The sequence below is a fragment of the Prinia subflava genome, chromosome Z (genome assembly GCF_021018805.1).
Source record: "Prinia subflava isolate CZ2003 ecotype Zambia chromosome Z, Cam_Psub_1.2, whole genome shotgun sequence".
NCBI classification, from domain to species: domain Eukaryota; kingdom Metazoa; phylum Chordata; class Aves; order Passeriformes; family Cisticolidae; genus Prinia; species Prinia subflava.
Genome location: NC_086283.1, coordinates 20395391 through 20412254, shown reverse-complemented (window position 1 = coordinate 20412254; position 16864 = coordinate 20395391). Strand labels below are relative to the sequence as shown.

The following is a 16864-nucleotide window of genomic DNA, read 5'->3' as shown; positions in this document are numbered from 1 at the left end:
AAAGCTGATTTTAAGGTGAGACACGCATAAAAAGAGTCAAAATAAAGAATGTATTGGAAAGATTTGGAATGCTAAAAAGAATCATGTCCCTGACTGGAACATAATCCTCCTGTGGCTCAAAGCAAGAAATGAATATTCAGAGCATTGGAAACAGAGAAGCGAGATAACTTGCTATGAAACCAAATTGAGGGATAAATATTCAGGGCAACGAGATGTGCTATCACAGTTTAAAACACAAAAAGAGCGGCAACTGCTACAGCTAAATAGATATAAAAAGAACTCCTTGTTAGGAGACCCATGGCAGCTTTATGCTTGAAATATTAGAGGAGGCTGTCAGAACCAGTTTAGAGGCTTCATAATGCTGAGGACCCTCCAGTAAGGGACTGTGCATGTCCACCCGCTGAAAGAGGTGAGAATAGCATGTGCTCCTTCCTATCACAACAATCAGTGTTTCCTTTAGCACCAAGTACATCCCCTTTACATTTCAGAATCTGAAACGGGGCATTTAAGATAGAGGTTTGCTCAGCCTGTATAAATAGTGTTGTCCTTGCTACTCCAAACCTTTTTATATTCATCCAAAAATCCCCCTCTACTGTTGCCTCTTTCCTCCCACCAGTGTGAGAACGTGGGGGGCAGCTTCAGGCATTTAATTTTATGGTTCAGATTTCTGCAAAACTGAAATAAAATCTTATGACTGGATTTATGATTTTATGACCTTAAGAGATGTTGAGACAATAAACAACAAAGAGATTATGACAATATTTTTTGTTTATAGTTTTTTTAACCATTTGAATCCTCCAGTCTTTCTGAGGAGTTAAACCTTTATTATTATTTTTTGTAACCCCTTGTCACAGATTTGAGAACTGAGTTATTAAGAACTTCTTAAAATGAAGGATCATGATGACTCTATGGGACTCAGCAGCACTAGGCATAAGTTTTATACTCTTTTCCTTGAAAACAACTTCTACCACGTCTAGAACCATCTCCTGTTCTTGCACGGAACAGACTGAAAATTCTGCCGTGAAACAGGACGTGGAGCATAAACCCACCCACCATGTTTGCTACTGACAGCTTAGAAAGAAAGGAGGAAAAAAAATTCTGTTTCAAACCCTTGCAGTGATATTACAAAAAGCATTTGGAGAACAGGAGATAATAACAATGCATAAACACATAAAAATTGTGAAAAGAGATAAGTGTAAAACATTCAGGTTTGTTTCATGCTGGTGAAAATGTGTAACTTAGGGGAAAACCCAGAATGTTGTCCTGTAAATATAGAGTCCATTACACTTTCAGATGTGCTGTAAACACCAGACCCATTCAATAAAACGAGACACAATGGGGACCTTCCCCTTCAATATTTTGGCCACTGAGGGAGAGTATTAACGATTTCCTGCCTGGTATCTTTTAATGCAGATAGAGCTTGCTCTGATAAACAACTTGTGCTATATTTGTCGCTAGAAGTGGACTGGCCTTCCTGTCCCTATTCTCTGAATGTCACAAGTATTAAAGCAGGATATGCATAACAGACCAAAGTTGACATCTCCCTTAATCACTGATACTTCTGTATTTGCATCCTGGCTACATTTGAAAAGAGTTACAGAAAGTGAAGAAACTGCTGAAAACAAACAATAAAATATCAGTTCCTAAAATTTTTTCATCTGCCCTATTTCAACCTAATTCCTAAAAAAGACATATTAATTCTAGGTACAAAGTTCTATTTCAAATGCAGTTATGAATTCCTTCATGCATCTCTTTGAATAACCCCTTCTCTCTTCACCAAATTTCTTTTTTCCTTTGGAATTTGATAGGGAAAGAGATTATATATATATATATAGAGATATCATATATATCAGTATCAACTCTGATTTTGCTGTAACTCAATTGTGCAATATTTTTTAAATGAAAAACAATTCTTTTAAAAACTCTAGGCTTTCAATACATATGGTCACTTCTGGAGCTGGGGAGCTTTATCACAGCAGTAGCTAGAAGGCTGAGAACCCCTCACTAAGATTTGTCCAACTTTGCCCAAAAAGTGCTGTTAGAAAACAGCTAAACTGAGCTGAATTTCCTCTGCTTTATTTTCTTGCCCTAAGAGCAGACTCATATAGCCAACAGATGGCACAGCTTGTTGCAAAAGGATTGGAAGGTTTTGGTGTAATTGGCTCAAAACCTTTGAATCTGCAAGAGAAGGGACACATTTTATCGGAATGCCCACTTGGTGTTTCTAAAATGCACATTATATCTTCAAATGTTATTTCTATCAAGCCACAGCACTAAGATCATGCTGATGAACAAAATGCCAGTGGCAAAACCCTAAGCCAGATCAGGCTGACAAGAAGCCTGACAAAGTCATCTGCAGCATGGTGGAGTGAAGATGACTATCATTCCTCAGTTCTGTAAGAGTAGGACAGCAAAAAGCAACCAAAATCTCCCTTAAATGGTGGAAGGACATTCAGTGATTTTAGAATATCCACAGCATTTCCCTCCATTGTGTAACTGACCAGGAATTTAATATTCACAAAACCTACATTACTTAAGAAAAAGCTATTTCTACATATGCATGAAAATCATCAGTGCATTGAAATCTTCTTTTATTTTTAGGAACACTTCATAGAGGTAATAAAAAACCAGGAATTTCTTTTGCTCCCAGCTAATGAAATTGCCAAGCTTTTGTCTAGTGACGACATCAATGTGCCTGATGAGGAGGCAATTTTCCAGGCCCTGATGATGTGGGTGAGGCACGACCTGCAAAACCGACAGCGGGACCTGGGGATGCTCCTCTCCTACATCAGACTGCCACTGCTGCCACCCCAGGTATGAATATGAAGGGCCAACAGGGAACTCTTCCAGCTGAAATGCTTGTCTTGAGCATCCTGTAGGCAGAGAGGAGAGTTTTGTGGAAAGCTTCTGGTTTGGGCTGGAGGTTATTGTTATTTTTTCACCCTTTTTACATTTTTATAATGATATCGTATATATCTTCATTGTTTTTAAACACAGATGAAAAGAAATTCCCCAGTGCCAGTGAAATTACTAGGCTCAGAATTACCTCCTAAAATATGTCAGTCTGTTCCAAAAACCAAGTGTTCCTTTGTTGGGTTGTAATAGTTCTCCTCTAATAGCACAGCAATTTAGACACCGTGCAAAGATATTTCTTTGGATTTACCAAACTACAGGACAGATAAGCCACAAGCTTTCTTTAGTGCCCTAAAAATTAGACAAATATAAAAGGGCCTAAATTATTGCTGAGAATTCTGAGCACTGACATTACTTGTCCCTTAATTCTGAAAGAGACAATTCATCCATCAAGTTCCAGAACTGGACATCCTGTTTCATAGAAAAGTGATGCTGGTGTGTTGGTGTCATAGAGGAATCTTTATATCTCCCCAGAAATGGATATAGAATATCAAGATTGTCAGTCAGGACACTTTATGAATCTACGTGACTGATGCTGCAAATATTCTACCTTGAATAATGTATAAAAGGACTATGCGCTCTTAATTTAAAATACCTTTAATTTCTTCTAATATTCACAGATGTGTCCAGTACTCTGTGATAGATTTATTTACCCACATAAGGAGTTTTGTATAGAGGGCACAGTACTACAAATTATTGACTTGAACCCTTTTTACAAGTTAAAAGAAAGAGGTAGGAAAATATTAATCAAAGCCATCACACTCACAGACTTTTCCCCTCAACCTTTATATAGTTTTACTTCCATTAAAGGAGAGTTCCCAGCAAAGAACAAGTGAGTGGTGAGCTTTGAACGAGTGTACAAATACTTTAATTATTTAAGTACATGAAATTTTAATGATTTAGCTATATTTCAAGATGATTTTTTTCCCATTTCTTAGCTACTGGCTGATCTAGAAAACAGCCCAATGTTTGCAGATGACCTTGAGTGTCAGAAACTTCTCATGGAGGCCATGAAGTACCACCTGCTGCCAGAGAGACGCTCCATGATGCAGAGCCCTCGAACCAAGCCCAGAAAATCCACGGTGGGTGCCCTTTATGCTGTGGGAGGCATGGATGCCACTAAAGGTAAGCCCACAAGTTCATCTGATTGAATTAATTAATTGTATTCCAGACACCCAGGGAATATATGACATTTCTTTAAGTATTTCCCATGGGAAAATATCAATTTAGGGAGTAAAAAAATTTTAAAAAAAGCAAATCTCAGAACAGAATCCTATGACTCAGAAGTCCTTTCTTGCTACAATCATATTTGTAAACAACACACCAATATTTAGGTGCAGACTAAAGAAGTTTGATTCGTATGGTGATTTTAAAAATAAAATTTAGTATGAATTTTTACGAAAAATAGTTGAATTTACAAATCAGAAGAAAAAGTAAATATTTAAAATGTTTCAAAATTTGTCAGAATAGTAAACCTTGTGGTCTATATTCTGACAAAGTAAGAAAGTTAAGATTTCAAAGAAGCAGAAAAATAAAACCAAAAAAATTTCTCTGAACTACAGAGAACTCTTACGTAATGCTTATAAACTCTTATTATAACATTTTGGGGGGAAAGATTTGTATTTTTCATGAATACAGCTTTTTTTGAGGACTTCATACACAGGTTTTTTGGTTTTTTTAGGTTTGCAGTCGAAAGTTAATTATTATAAACATATTCCAGTTTCTATTATTTGATTTTCACAACTGCAATCAGGTTACAGCTTTAAACATTGCACTATTCTATTTAGGAGGCAGAATATTAAATCATTTTCCCCAGGAACCTCAACTTCAAACCCACAGCTTGGAGCCAGAGAACTCTAATTAGTTTAAAGTCTAGCGATTTGCTGCACAGAATTACTTTTAGCTGTGTGAGTTCACTTTTAATAGAATCACAAAGAAGATAATCCATTTCATGGTTTACAAAAAAGCTGCTGACGACTGATTTTTTACCCATATGAGAGACCTTGCAGAGCTACCTCCCTATCTCTGTGCAATCAAATCAAGTGCAGAACACACATTCATAGCCAGCACAACATGAAAACACTCATTCCTAGGACAATTTAGCAAATTGGAGTTAATCTGTTGCAATTAATGATTCATTAACAATACTGAGAATTCATGAATTATATCAGACAACCAGGTAATCTTCAAACTACCTTCCCCCCAAATAAGAACATAATTTTCCAATCATTTTTCCCAGTAAATGTTATGCAAAGAAAGGGCTATTTCAGACAACATCTGCACTTCCTGTTGGTGCCTCTCTTACTTCTTACCTTGGAGTGAAGCCAATTGTTTGAACTTTTCCCTTTTGATGGGTAAGAAGAACAGCACTTCTGCTCTTTCTGCTGTCCTCCACAGCTCTGACTCAGTTTTGGAGCCTGGGCTGGATTGGGAGATAAAGAAACAGCAGAAAGAGATCAGGATGCACTAGAGGAGCAGCTCTGAGAAGGGAGTAACTCCCACCTCTGGCAGTAGCACACTGCCTGAGATAAAGGCAGACACCAGGCTTGGTGTCTCAGGCAATGCAAGGTTTGCCTTTGTGCTTATCTCACGTGGAATACGAAGACAAATCTCAAATTCCAGGGATCAAAAGAAGATCAAAGAAGTACTTTTGGGCTGGAATTTTGAAAATGGGAATGTACCTAAACCATGTTAAGTTTTGTGGCTTTCAAATCTTCCAGCCTCTCTAAAAATTACAGCCCACAGGGTATGTCTGAACACACTTAAACCTGACTGCATTTTCCCTGTGTTTTAGTTAGTGTGAGAGATTTCCTTTGAAGTGGAGAACTTTGGGGCACTCACGTATTAGCATAGAATAAATGAGAAAGAATCAAAGCAAAGAACAGCAAACAGAGTAACAAGATGGAAAGAACAGGCAAAGAAACCCAGCTGCTCTGAATAAAGGGGAGAAAGCAGTTTCTGTCTTTTATTGCAGATGGAGCTGGTAGCTTCTTTCCCAACCCATGCATGTGGAAAAACATATAGATAAAGATGGCACGAGATAAACTTTTATTTCACTGGATTTCTGGAGTACATCAGGTGATCCCTAACAGATCTCTAAACCATATCCTTTCTTTTCTGCTTTATTGCATGGTTGTTTTCGTGTTGTAAAAATAATTTCTTAGCCACAAACTGCATGCTGTTATCTTCAAAACACCACTTGTCTGGTCTCAAATTCCAGTAAAGAAACAAGAAATCAGCTCTGTTTTTCTCATCTGGCTGCCTTTGACTAATCTGAATTTGAGCTCCATGGTGCACTGGCAATTCTGCCTTGGATCTCAGTGAGCCATGCCCTTGCTGTGCTTAGCAGCTCTCAGAGGAGCAATTATGGTTCCTGAGTGATGTTGGGAGCCAGTGCATGGAGAAGTGTCAGTGCTGAATGGCACAGAGCTCGTGCCTTCTGAAGAGTTTCAGCGGAAACGTTACTGGAGGTCCAGTGACCTGGAAAAAATGGGAAATGTGGCTGATGTGTTGCGGCAGCCAAGCAGCTCACGCACGGCTGCTGCACAGGTGAGCCTCAGGGAAGATACCTGTGGGAACCAGATGTGCGCTCACACACAGCCCTGTCTCCTGTCTGACTCCATCCTAAAAGGGAAAATATCCATAGGATTCCTGAAGGTGCTTCTCCAGTTCCTCAGACAGGTACATGGAATCTGCTTTCAATATCACTTATGCTTTAGTCACCAGCGATAAAAGTGATACTAGTGACATGGTTAAAGAATGGATTGCTGTGAGGCACTGTATTCATAAGGAGTGTAAGGAAACCCCAAAACAAACCCCACAAATGCCCTACTCTCACGGTATTTAAGTAACAGATTTATCTTACCTCCAAAATTTGCAGTGCTACAAAAATTGCCACAATTTATTTCTCCATTTCTTGCCACCAGTATTTTCTCATAGACTTGCCAATCACGTATGCAATTAATGCAACTTTCTCACTAGGTTCACATGAGAACTGACGCTCACAGCAAAATCTCACACACAAAACTTCATTTATAATTGAATCGTATTTTGAGCTGGCTGCTGACTGCTGGGCACTGCTCCCTCCATGGCTGTATCTGTTTTTCACAGGCACCACCACCATTGAGAAATACGACCTCAGGACCAACAGCTGGATCCAAATTGGGACCATGAACGGCCGGCGGCTGCAGTTTGGGGTTGCAGTGATTGACAACAAGCTCTACATCGTTGGGGGCAGGGACGGGCTCAAAACCTCCAACATCGTTGAGTGCTTCAACCCTGTCACCAAGGCTTGGACTGTGATGCCCCCGATGTCAACACACAGGCATGGCCTGGGTAAGAGGGCCTCTGCCTCTGCACACAGATGGGGTTTTGTCTTGGTTTGGAAAGACAGGTGTCTGCCAAAGCTGGAGCTTCCCTTGTAATTGAGAATGTAAACTCCCTCCCTCTGAGTTATTATAATTTTGAAATTAAGAGGCTTTCAGGCAAAGATATGGGAATAGGAACAACAGTTCTTTACTAGCAACATGAAAAATGTAGTAGTACAAAAAAGGCAAATGAACAAAAAAAGAAAAGAAACACTGACAGAGTCAGAATACACCTGACACCCTGTTAGTCAGGGTGTTGGTAGCAGTCCAGTTAAGTCCTCCTGCAGTGACAGATGTGGTTCTGTTGGATCAGCGATGATCCTGTAGAAGGATGTAGTTTTCCTCTGAAGGTCCAGTGGTGGTGAGATGGATCCAGTCTTCCTCTGGGAATCCAGTAGAAACAGGCTGTCCTGGTGTTCTGCATTTCAGGTTTTATCCAGGTAGGAATGGTTGGCTCCTCCACCTGGGTGGAGCATCTCACAATGGATGATGTAATTGTATCAGTCATGTAGTGAGCCTTAATGGCCCATTAGCAGAAGATATCCCCCGGAGGGAGGATTGGAAGAGATAAAGGACACCACTCCGCCTGGTTTTAACAGCTGGCCTATTAACAGAAGACACCTGTCCCCTCTCCCCAGAGTTATGAGAGGAAGAAAAGCACCTCTTGAACACCTCTTGAAGTGGTTTCAACAGGTGGGAATAGAATACATCTTGCATTTGCAACCCAAGATAGGTTTGATTGACTGAGGCACTGCTGAGGAAATTTTTTAACATTTAGTGACATGCAGCAATAATTGTAGAACACATTTTTCAAAGGGAGGTTTGCCTATTGCCATGATTTTATGATTTGGTTAATATTCACGTAATTACCACTGGCCTTCCATAGTTAATTTTGCTTGTAGGAAATTCCAAAATTAAAGCTGTAGTGAAAATAAACAAATCCTCACATGATTTAATGGTCATGGGATACATTTACAAGACAATAACAACCTTTTTTTTTTTTTTTTTTTTTAATAAATGATGAATTCAGCCCAGAGGTATCAATCACCTCCGTAATTCAGTTCAGGGCATTACCCACACTGAAGCAAACAGTGTATGGGAATAAGTACAACTTTACCAGTGCTAACGTCGCAATTACAGGAAGTTTTACAGAGCTCTGCCATGGTTTAGTATCTATGTGTTTTTTACTGCAAAATAGTCCTTAATATTATTCACCCTGAAGGAATAATTTGAATATGAAATCTAGAAATCCTTTCCAGAACTATAAAAAATAAGGCTAAGTTTACAGATGAGTAGATCATAGCAGAGGGAATATGATGATTTCTGAACAATTTACATATCCTAGACCTTATGAAAAAGCTGGCTTCTCTTAAGTTACAGAAACAGGAATGATTGCTTGAAATCATCAGGAAGTTCAAATGACATGAAATATTTTTATTTTTATGGATAATAGAGGAAGATTGATCTAAAATTATTTGGCAAACCTTTGTGGTCTTCTCAACTGCTTGGTAGAGAAAGGGTAGTGTAGGGTTCTTACCCATTAGAGAACAAAATTGAAACCAAATACTAGTAGGTGGCAAAGGGGAAGAAGGCTAAACAGATGAAATAATTGTCATTGAAATTCCTGACTGCAAGGGCGTAATTCTCCCTGACAGGGAGGTCACAGCCATAAATTTGAGTGCTCAAAGCTGGGTTTCAATCTGTGCCAGATTTGCCTCACACTTCTAGCCCCTATTAGCTTCAGGGAGATTCTGTGGAGAGTTGGTGCTTTTGAAGAAATCAGGCCACGTATATTTAGGCATGAAAGACAGATTTAGAAAACTTTTAAGCAGCTGGATTGAAACATTTTTGCCCCACCTAACAAAGGGAGCAAAGAACAGCAGCAGGTCCCAAAGGGAAGGCACCAAAGCCCTTCTCTGGAGAAGCACAATGGCCCAGGATTTGTCCACACAGAGCTTGCAGTGACAGCCAAGTTGGCTCTCCTGTGCCTCAAGGACAGAAGATAGGAGACAGCTCTTATCCAAAAGGCATTAAAATGTTGTGGTGCTTTAGCTGGTAAGGACAGCCAGCTACCCAGCCACCCAGGCTTCCTGCTGGCAGTACTACAGAGCTTCAGCTGGCTCAGAATAAGGAGAGGTTATTGGTTTGGGCATATTTTTCGATGCCTGACTCAAGTTTTGCCTTTTTGTAGGAGAATAACATCGTTCCCTGTTAGGGGCTCAATTTTGTTTCAGAGCAAGGTCACCAGAAGCGAAAGAGATAAAAGTCCAAGAAGAGAACATCAGAACTAAAGCAGCTTTCCTCTAATCTTTTGGCAAAAGATAATGGTTATTTAGAAGAACACTGTATGTGAAGTGCTTGTTTATCTTTATTTATTCCTCCAAATGAAAAGGCAGCTTTCAGTTCTTTTAATACCAGCTGAAACTGCTTATCTGCACACAGGGAATTAACGTACAGAATGAATACGCTGCTGGCCACTGAAACCAGGAGATAATTTGTCCCTAATTCTGTCTCTCAAGGAGTGGCAATGCTTGAAGGACCAATGTATGCAGTTGGTGGCCATGATGGGTGGAGTTACCTCAACACAGTGGAGCGCTGGGACCCGCAGGCGCGGCAGTGGAACTACGTGGCCAGCATGTCCACCCCGAGGAGCACCGTTGGGGTCGCAGCACTCAACAGCAAGTATGGCAACAGGAAAATCCCTCTCTGGGTTTTCATCTGCTGCCGTCCTTGGAAACGCGGCTTCTTAAATTCTGTTTTCAGGCTTTGGTTATTTAATGACCTCAAGGAAGAAAAGAGAGGATGTAATGCACAGAAAAAAGAAAGGAAGACCTTTCCTCTGCTGTGTGGCAAATTGATTTCAAACCCGCAGTCAGGTTTTGAACACATTTCAGCCCTTTTAAATTACAGCAATGTGAAAATGTTATTACACTCTCATCAGAATTTTACCTAGAATATAACATTTGGGGATACAAAATCAGCTACTTAAAAAAAATATTCCAAGCTTATGTATACACTTTAAAATCATTGTGTCTAAACAGACTTAATGTGAATGGAAACAAAGTCTTTCCTTTGTTCATGCAAATTCACAGCCAACTTTTAAAATGTTGAAGGTGTATGGTATGTTTAATGGAAAGAAGATGGGTTTATTAATTAGGGATGGAATAAACAGCCTCTTATAAATCCTAACCTATCCAGATTTGCTCTGCCCTCCACCCCTTGCTTAAATACACAAAATCAAGTGTTAATGCATTTAAACATTCTGGTAAGATGCTAAAGCCACTCAAGCCCTTTTACATTGGAGCAGACAACTGGATCTTACAAGAACCTTGTAAAAGGCTTTAGGTTATGGAGAATATGGTTTGAGCCAACATTTCTTGCTTAAACGTGTGGGAAACCCTTAGCAGTTTGTGGGGGCTGTGAACACTGTTATAGACAGACAACTGCATTTACCTGGAGACTTTGGCACTGGCTTCCCTGGTCACTTTGTAAATTCCTAAGAAACAGAAGGGTAAAAAGCAGGAACAAAGGTGTCAGCAAAGGGCTATTTGTAAATGCAGGTGGGGGGTTGCATTCATACAAGGCAGGATTCAAATCATAGCTCACAAGTCCAAGAGAGGCAGAAGTGCCTCTTGAGGTCCTTGCTGTACCTCAGAGGAAACTTTCTCAGCAGAAACTCCACCACAAACTCCTGTTGGTGCCTTCCACAGCAACAACATGCAGGAAACCACTTTGTCAGAGAGGAAATCAGCCAGATCCTGACTCTATTCTCAATCATTGCTGATAGAAACTGTCTCCAGCAGGGTTTAAATCATGTCTATTAGTCTGGTGATGTAATTTCTGGCATACCAGGAGGTCAAATGTCCATCACTCAGTGCTATGGTCCAACCATGAGAATGCTTCTCCTTTTCCTGTTTCCCTAAATCACACTATATTTTTTCCTGTTCAACCCCACCAGAAAAGCCTTTCCATATCTGTGGAGCAATACTTTTGGACCAATAAATGGTCCATTGAAAACATCAGTCAATAATGCTATATTTGTTCTTTTCCTTAGAGAATGGGAAACACCACCGGGCTTGTAGACATGTTATGAAAAACAAAGGACCCCAAGCAATCCCTTTGTGTATACAGAGATTTCCTTGCCCCGTGAAAGCTGTGTAAACAAGCAAGCTGTATCAGTGACATGATGTGAAAAGAAATGAAATCAAAGCCTCAAGTTTTGTATAGATCAGACAACAAACTGCACAACTAAACTCAACTTTATCAAGTGAACAAACATTAAGAGAGAGAGAGCTGGGGTTTTTTTATTATTCTAATGGTGAACAGAAACCTCTTCTAGTTAAAATATGCACCGGAGAAGTCTTAAAGCTTTTTAAGTCTCTGGAATAAAACAGGCACTTCTACAGGAAAATTCAGCTGATCTGGTTTACGTGGTTTACTCTGGGCAAGTCCATATGTTCCCTAGGTCTCTAACAAGCTGCACTAAATAATTTCATGGCAGAAAACAATAACAAGGGTCTAAAAGGGAGCGGAAGAACCAGCACACTCAAGACCTGAACACATCTTCTACTTCATTCAATCCTAGTCCAGCAACACCCAAGTTAGCTTGAGATCAGAAAGAAGTTCAGGCTTTGTAAAATTCATTGACAAAAAGCCATAGCCCCTGATTGTTTTTTAACATGGATTACCCAATTTATTCCTAAAGGTTGCCCCAATATTTTTTAACAGAGATTAGCACAATTTATTCCTATAAATTGCCCCGATATCAACTGTTTAAATCTCCAGTTTTTTGCTAAGTGCCTTTGGACTAAACAGATAAGACGACACAAGGTGATACCTTCTGTCCAGCAGATTTTCTTAAACACAGACTTGGAAGGAAATATATTTACTATATATTTTATACATGTTTTTATATCTATTCACGTTATGAAAGGTAACTGCACAGAAAAACTTTTAATGTGAAAAGACATTAAATATTCTGTAACCCTGTCCCAGGGAATGCTACCATACATTTCAAACATACGCAGCATCTTTCAATGCAACTCTTTCTATTTCTCACAATTAGAGAAATTGACATGAATTTTTAAACTTAATTTTCATATGTGGCTGCTTGAACATTTCCACTATAAGTGAAAAACCTAACTCCATCTAACACAAAAGCCTTTGAGCAAAGGAAGTTCCAGAGCACAGCAAACAATGGGCGTAATAACAACTTTAACGTGGTCTGAATGAAGTCAGCCAGATAAAATTCTTATTAGTGGGAGGATAAAGACTGAAATTGTTTGCCTGCTTGCGGGTTTTTATCCCAGGCTGTATGCAGTTGGTGGGCGTGATGGGAGCTCCTGCCTGAAATCCATGGAGTGCTTTGATCCTCACACAAACAAGTGGAGTTTATGTGCCTCCATGTCCAAGAGGAGAGGCGGTGTCGGTGTGGCCACCTACAATGGGTTTTTGTACGCTGTGGGAGGTCATGATGCTCCTGCTTCCAACCACTGCTCCCGCCTGTCCGACTGCGTGGAGAGGTAAGGAATTATTTTGCTTTTTTCCTTCTCTGTTTACATCACGGGAAGGGATTACACAATAAATTCTCTCCACAGTTGGAATGCGTGTTTGTGAAATGCAGTCCGCCTTTTTAAAATAATATTTTGAGCAGGAATCACTGCTTTCCAATACTTTTGTGATAACAAAAGAATTGAACCTCAGCAGCAAAGTCTTCCCTTCTGTCTGAGCTGCTCTAAAGCCAGGTAAAAGTACTGAGACAAATTCAAGATATGACCTTTCTATTCCTCAAGTGCCAGAACTCAGGTTTAGGCTTCTTGTATCATGTACTGTAGGAATGAAATACTTTTCAGTTGTTCTTCAGAAAATTTGACTGGAACAGGTAAAAGTTGTAAAAAATATAAGAAATATCAAAAGTCTTGTCATTTGGGGAAAAGAAAACTGAGAGGGTGTTAAACCCTGCTGTGAACAACAATGGCCAAATTCTGTTCTCAGTTAGATGGGACAAAGCAGGAACTACCTGGAATTCACTGCAATTTATATTGGAATAGATCAGAAGTAAAATAAATATTAATGTAAGATGCTGCCATGCATTTCATGTGAGAAACTTGGAGCTACTACACAAGATATTTAACTTCTTTTATCGTAAACTTATTTGAAAACATTAATTCTGACAATAAACAGAAAACCAAAAGCTTCATGGAGGAAGAAAATAAGAATATATTTAAATTAACTTTGCTGAGTCAACTGGTGGTCAGACTATCATTCCCTCAGGTCCCATCTGTGTTTAAAATGTATTGATGGCTTAATGTAATTGAAATGGAGAGACTGTAATGAAAAAGTGAAAACAGGGTCATTTTCCATGTGCTTGAAGGCCCCTCTAGTGGCTAAATCAAAAACTGAATAACATCTGAGTTCTGCTCATTCCTAGTGTAAACCAAACGGCATCACAGGAGAAAACAAGCAACCATCAGCAATTCAAACTTGAAACGTTGTCTCTATCATGCTTTTTTCTGATGATTTTGATCACCGCCCTCCCTAGGTATGACCCCAAAACAGATGCTTGGACCACAGTGGCCCCTCTGAGCGTGCCCCGGGACGCAGTTGGGATCTGTCCCCTGGGAGACAGGCTGTATGCAGTGGGGGGCTACGACGGCCACTCCTACCTGGACACCGTGGAGTCCTACGATGCTCAGAACAACGAGTGGACAGAGGTAATGGGACACAAACGGTGCCTCAGAAATTATAGTGGCTCCTCCTGCAGCTAGGAATAATTCTGTCCAAATAACTGTGAAATTATCGCCGGTCTGGTGAAAAACGACACGTCGGCGTGCATCAATGCTGTAGGTGGGCTTGGTTAAAATATCAGTTTCCTCTCCTGTAAAATAACCACGTGAAACTTTCCAGGCTGAGGGGTGGAGGAAATACATGGGCAAGCAAAGCAGATTGCACAAATCACTTTGGGTTTGAAGTGCTTAAATTCAGCTCTTCTGGAGGCACCTCCAAACTTTCAAATTATAGGCCTGCCCACTGAGACCAAGAGGAAATACATGGATTGCCAAGATCCTTTTGCATCCATGCAGTCCATGGTTTTGGAACATTGGATATGAAGGCCTTTTAAACATGTCAAGGGAACAACACCAGGCTACACCTTTGTAACTCAGGGGCTGCTAAATTTTACCAAAAAGCCCAAAGTGTTTTTTCATACCTTAGTTAAACCTATTTTTTTTTTTTAGCATTACATCAGTTTGAATAAACAAATTACTTTCCTATTAATCTGAAAGTAATTTCTTCTTGTCCTATCCATAGCATGCCACTAAAAATATTTCTTCCTTTTTCTTTCCCCTTTTCCTTTTCCTTTCTAGGAAGTTCCTGTCAACATTGGTAGGGCTGGAGCATGTGTTGTCGTTGTGAAGTTGCCCTGAGGACTGTAAATTATTGTGAAACTGAACTGAGTGGAGTCTCAGAAGACAAGAAACAGTCCCAGGAGCAGTATAGACTGCACACACCTCAGCAGCCCTCCCTTACAGAGAGTGTTTATCCCTGAGCCATCACACTATTACAGCACAGAAGTATCTTCCTGCATCACAAAAATCAGAAAAGTTTGCAGAAGTGAATGACTTGATTGTGCTTAATATGTAAAATCCACTAAAGTGGTTTCAATGTTTGAACGGTTCAGGTTTGTTACACAAGTGTATCTATTATTTATGAAATGCAGCAGTGAGAGATGTGTATAAGACTTCAAAAACATTTTTCTGTTCTATGTTGCCAGGAATGCTAAAGTTTAATAAAAAAGCTTTTATATTTTAAGTAAATTAAAATGACTATGGAACACCTCCAACAGAGAACTGCACAAAAAGAAATATTTGCTCTTAAATATTATTGTCAACAGAATATTCTCTGCAGAAGCAACTTAATTTATACATTCAGAAATTAAGCTCCTAAATCAACTTTAAAATCAAACCAGAGAAGCAGATAATTTGTTATTTACCATCCAGCACTGCTAGAACTGTGACAGAATATCCATTTTTAGAACTGTGTTGAACTGAATAATGCAAGTTAAGTCATAGTAGGGTTAAGGTACCTTTACGCTATTGTGTGCCAGCAGAAAGAAATCTCTTTTGTCAAAACATAATGCAAATATAATTTGCAATCATTTTCAGTGCATAGATATACGATATTTTAAGGCTGCTCCGTGCACCACGTTATTCATGTACTTCTCTTTGCCTGCTAACCATCTGTCAGTATGTGTTAAACTAATCTGACTATTCTGGGGATAATAACCGTGCATTAAATTTTAAAACAATCACATAATTACATTCCTTGAATATAACTTACAAAATGAAATTTTTATATCATATTGATATGACAATCTTTGACCTCAGCTGAAGATTACCAGCTTTCTCTCATGTACAGTAGAAATATGGTAAGGAATAAACCACACCCACTGTGTAACATTAGATACCATTCATGTAAACATGTTTCTGTTCTATCTGGAATTAGTGGAATGATAAGAATCAAGAAAAAACAGGAAAAGAATCACCTGAAAACAGCACATAGTGCTGTTCCACATGCATGATATTATCTTTTTGTGTGCCAATTTCTACTGTTTTGCTTTAATTTCATTTTTTATAATTTCAAATGCTGGAAGTGTATTCTAGAAAAAAGAATGTATGTAAGATATTCTATGCTGTAAAGCACAACATTTGGTCAGTATCCACCTCAGTGTTTGTTTAGTTGTTTTGTTAGTATCAGAAAATTAAGGACAGAGGCAAAAATCTCTGAATGTGTTGGCCAACTTTCCTGATAGAATACTGTGGTTTGAGATTTTAGCAATATGCTATTTTAAAACAAATTTATAGTATTAAACCTATTGAATGCCTCTACAGAGAAAAATCTAATAAGCATATTTATAAAAAGAGGAACATTTTAAACTTTAAAACTCAATTATGTTTATATATAGCATGCTACATTCAAATAAACTTTACTTTCTCTGCTAAGAAAATTTGGATTATATTTTAACAACTTTGTGGGTTTTATTTTACATCTTTTCAAAACTAGAAGACACAGAAACATCAATCTCATTTTTGTACTCTGAAAGAACAAAAGATGCACAACCGCCCCGCCAAGCAAATGGGGAATGAACCCTAAACCAGCCTGTGGGTTCCAGAAGTCACATCAGAAGAGGGAAATATTTTAATTTCCCAGCATATCAAGAATCTGAAGCAAACACCAGGGGCCAAGCAGAGCCAGAGAATCTGCCCAGTGACACACTGGGGACTGGGAGTTGGATGTTGTTCCTCTCTCCCTGTCCCATAGGGAAGCTCTGTGACCACCTACCCAGAACATCTTCTTACAGCACATACTAACTTTTAAACATTAATAATAAAAATTCTAACATTTCCCCCTCTATTCTTTGTCATCCTGCTTTGGTCCTGTAACAGCCATGTGCAATCTTTTGTGCAAATAAGGGTTTGTGTGGATGTAGGGAGAGGGTCACTGCTGCTTTTCACTCAGGCTCTAAAATCATGCTTTTCTCTTAAAACAGCACACCACTGCTTCCAGTAACCTGTACAGCCCCATAT

At 39.2% G+C, this 16864-nt stretch overlaps 1 protein-coding gene across 1 annotated transcript in view; it reads left to right on the top strand.

The window, feature by feature from the left end:
• Nucleotides 1–16267, top strand: part of KLHL4 (kelch like family member 4) — a 39603-nt gene extending 23336 nt beyond the window's left edge. Inside the window, exons 5-11 of the mRNA XM_063423357.1 lie at nt 2602–2814; nt 3852–4038; nt 7024–7248; nt 9800–9962; nt 12590–12802; nt 13822–13993; nt 14645–16267. Coding sequence (XP_063279427.1) covers nt 2602–2814; nt 3852–4038; nt 7024–7248; nt 9800–9962; nt 12590–12802; nt 13822–13993; nt 14645–14704 — 1233 coding nt within the window. The 3' untranslated portion in view covers nt 14705–16267. The remainder of the gene's footprint in view (nt 1–2601; nt 2815–3851; nt 4039–7023; nt 7249–9799; nt 9963–12589; nt 12803–13821; nt 13994–14644) is intronic.
• Nucleotides 16268–16864: the final 597 nt, after the last annotated feature.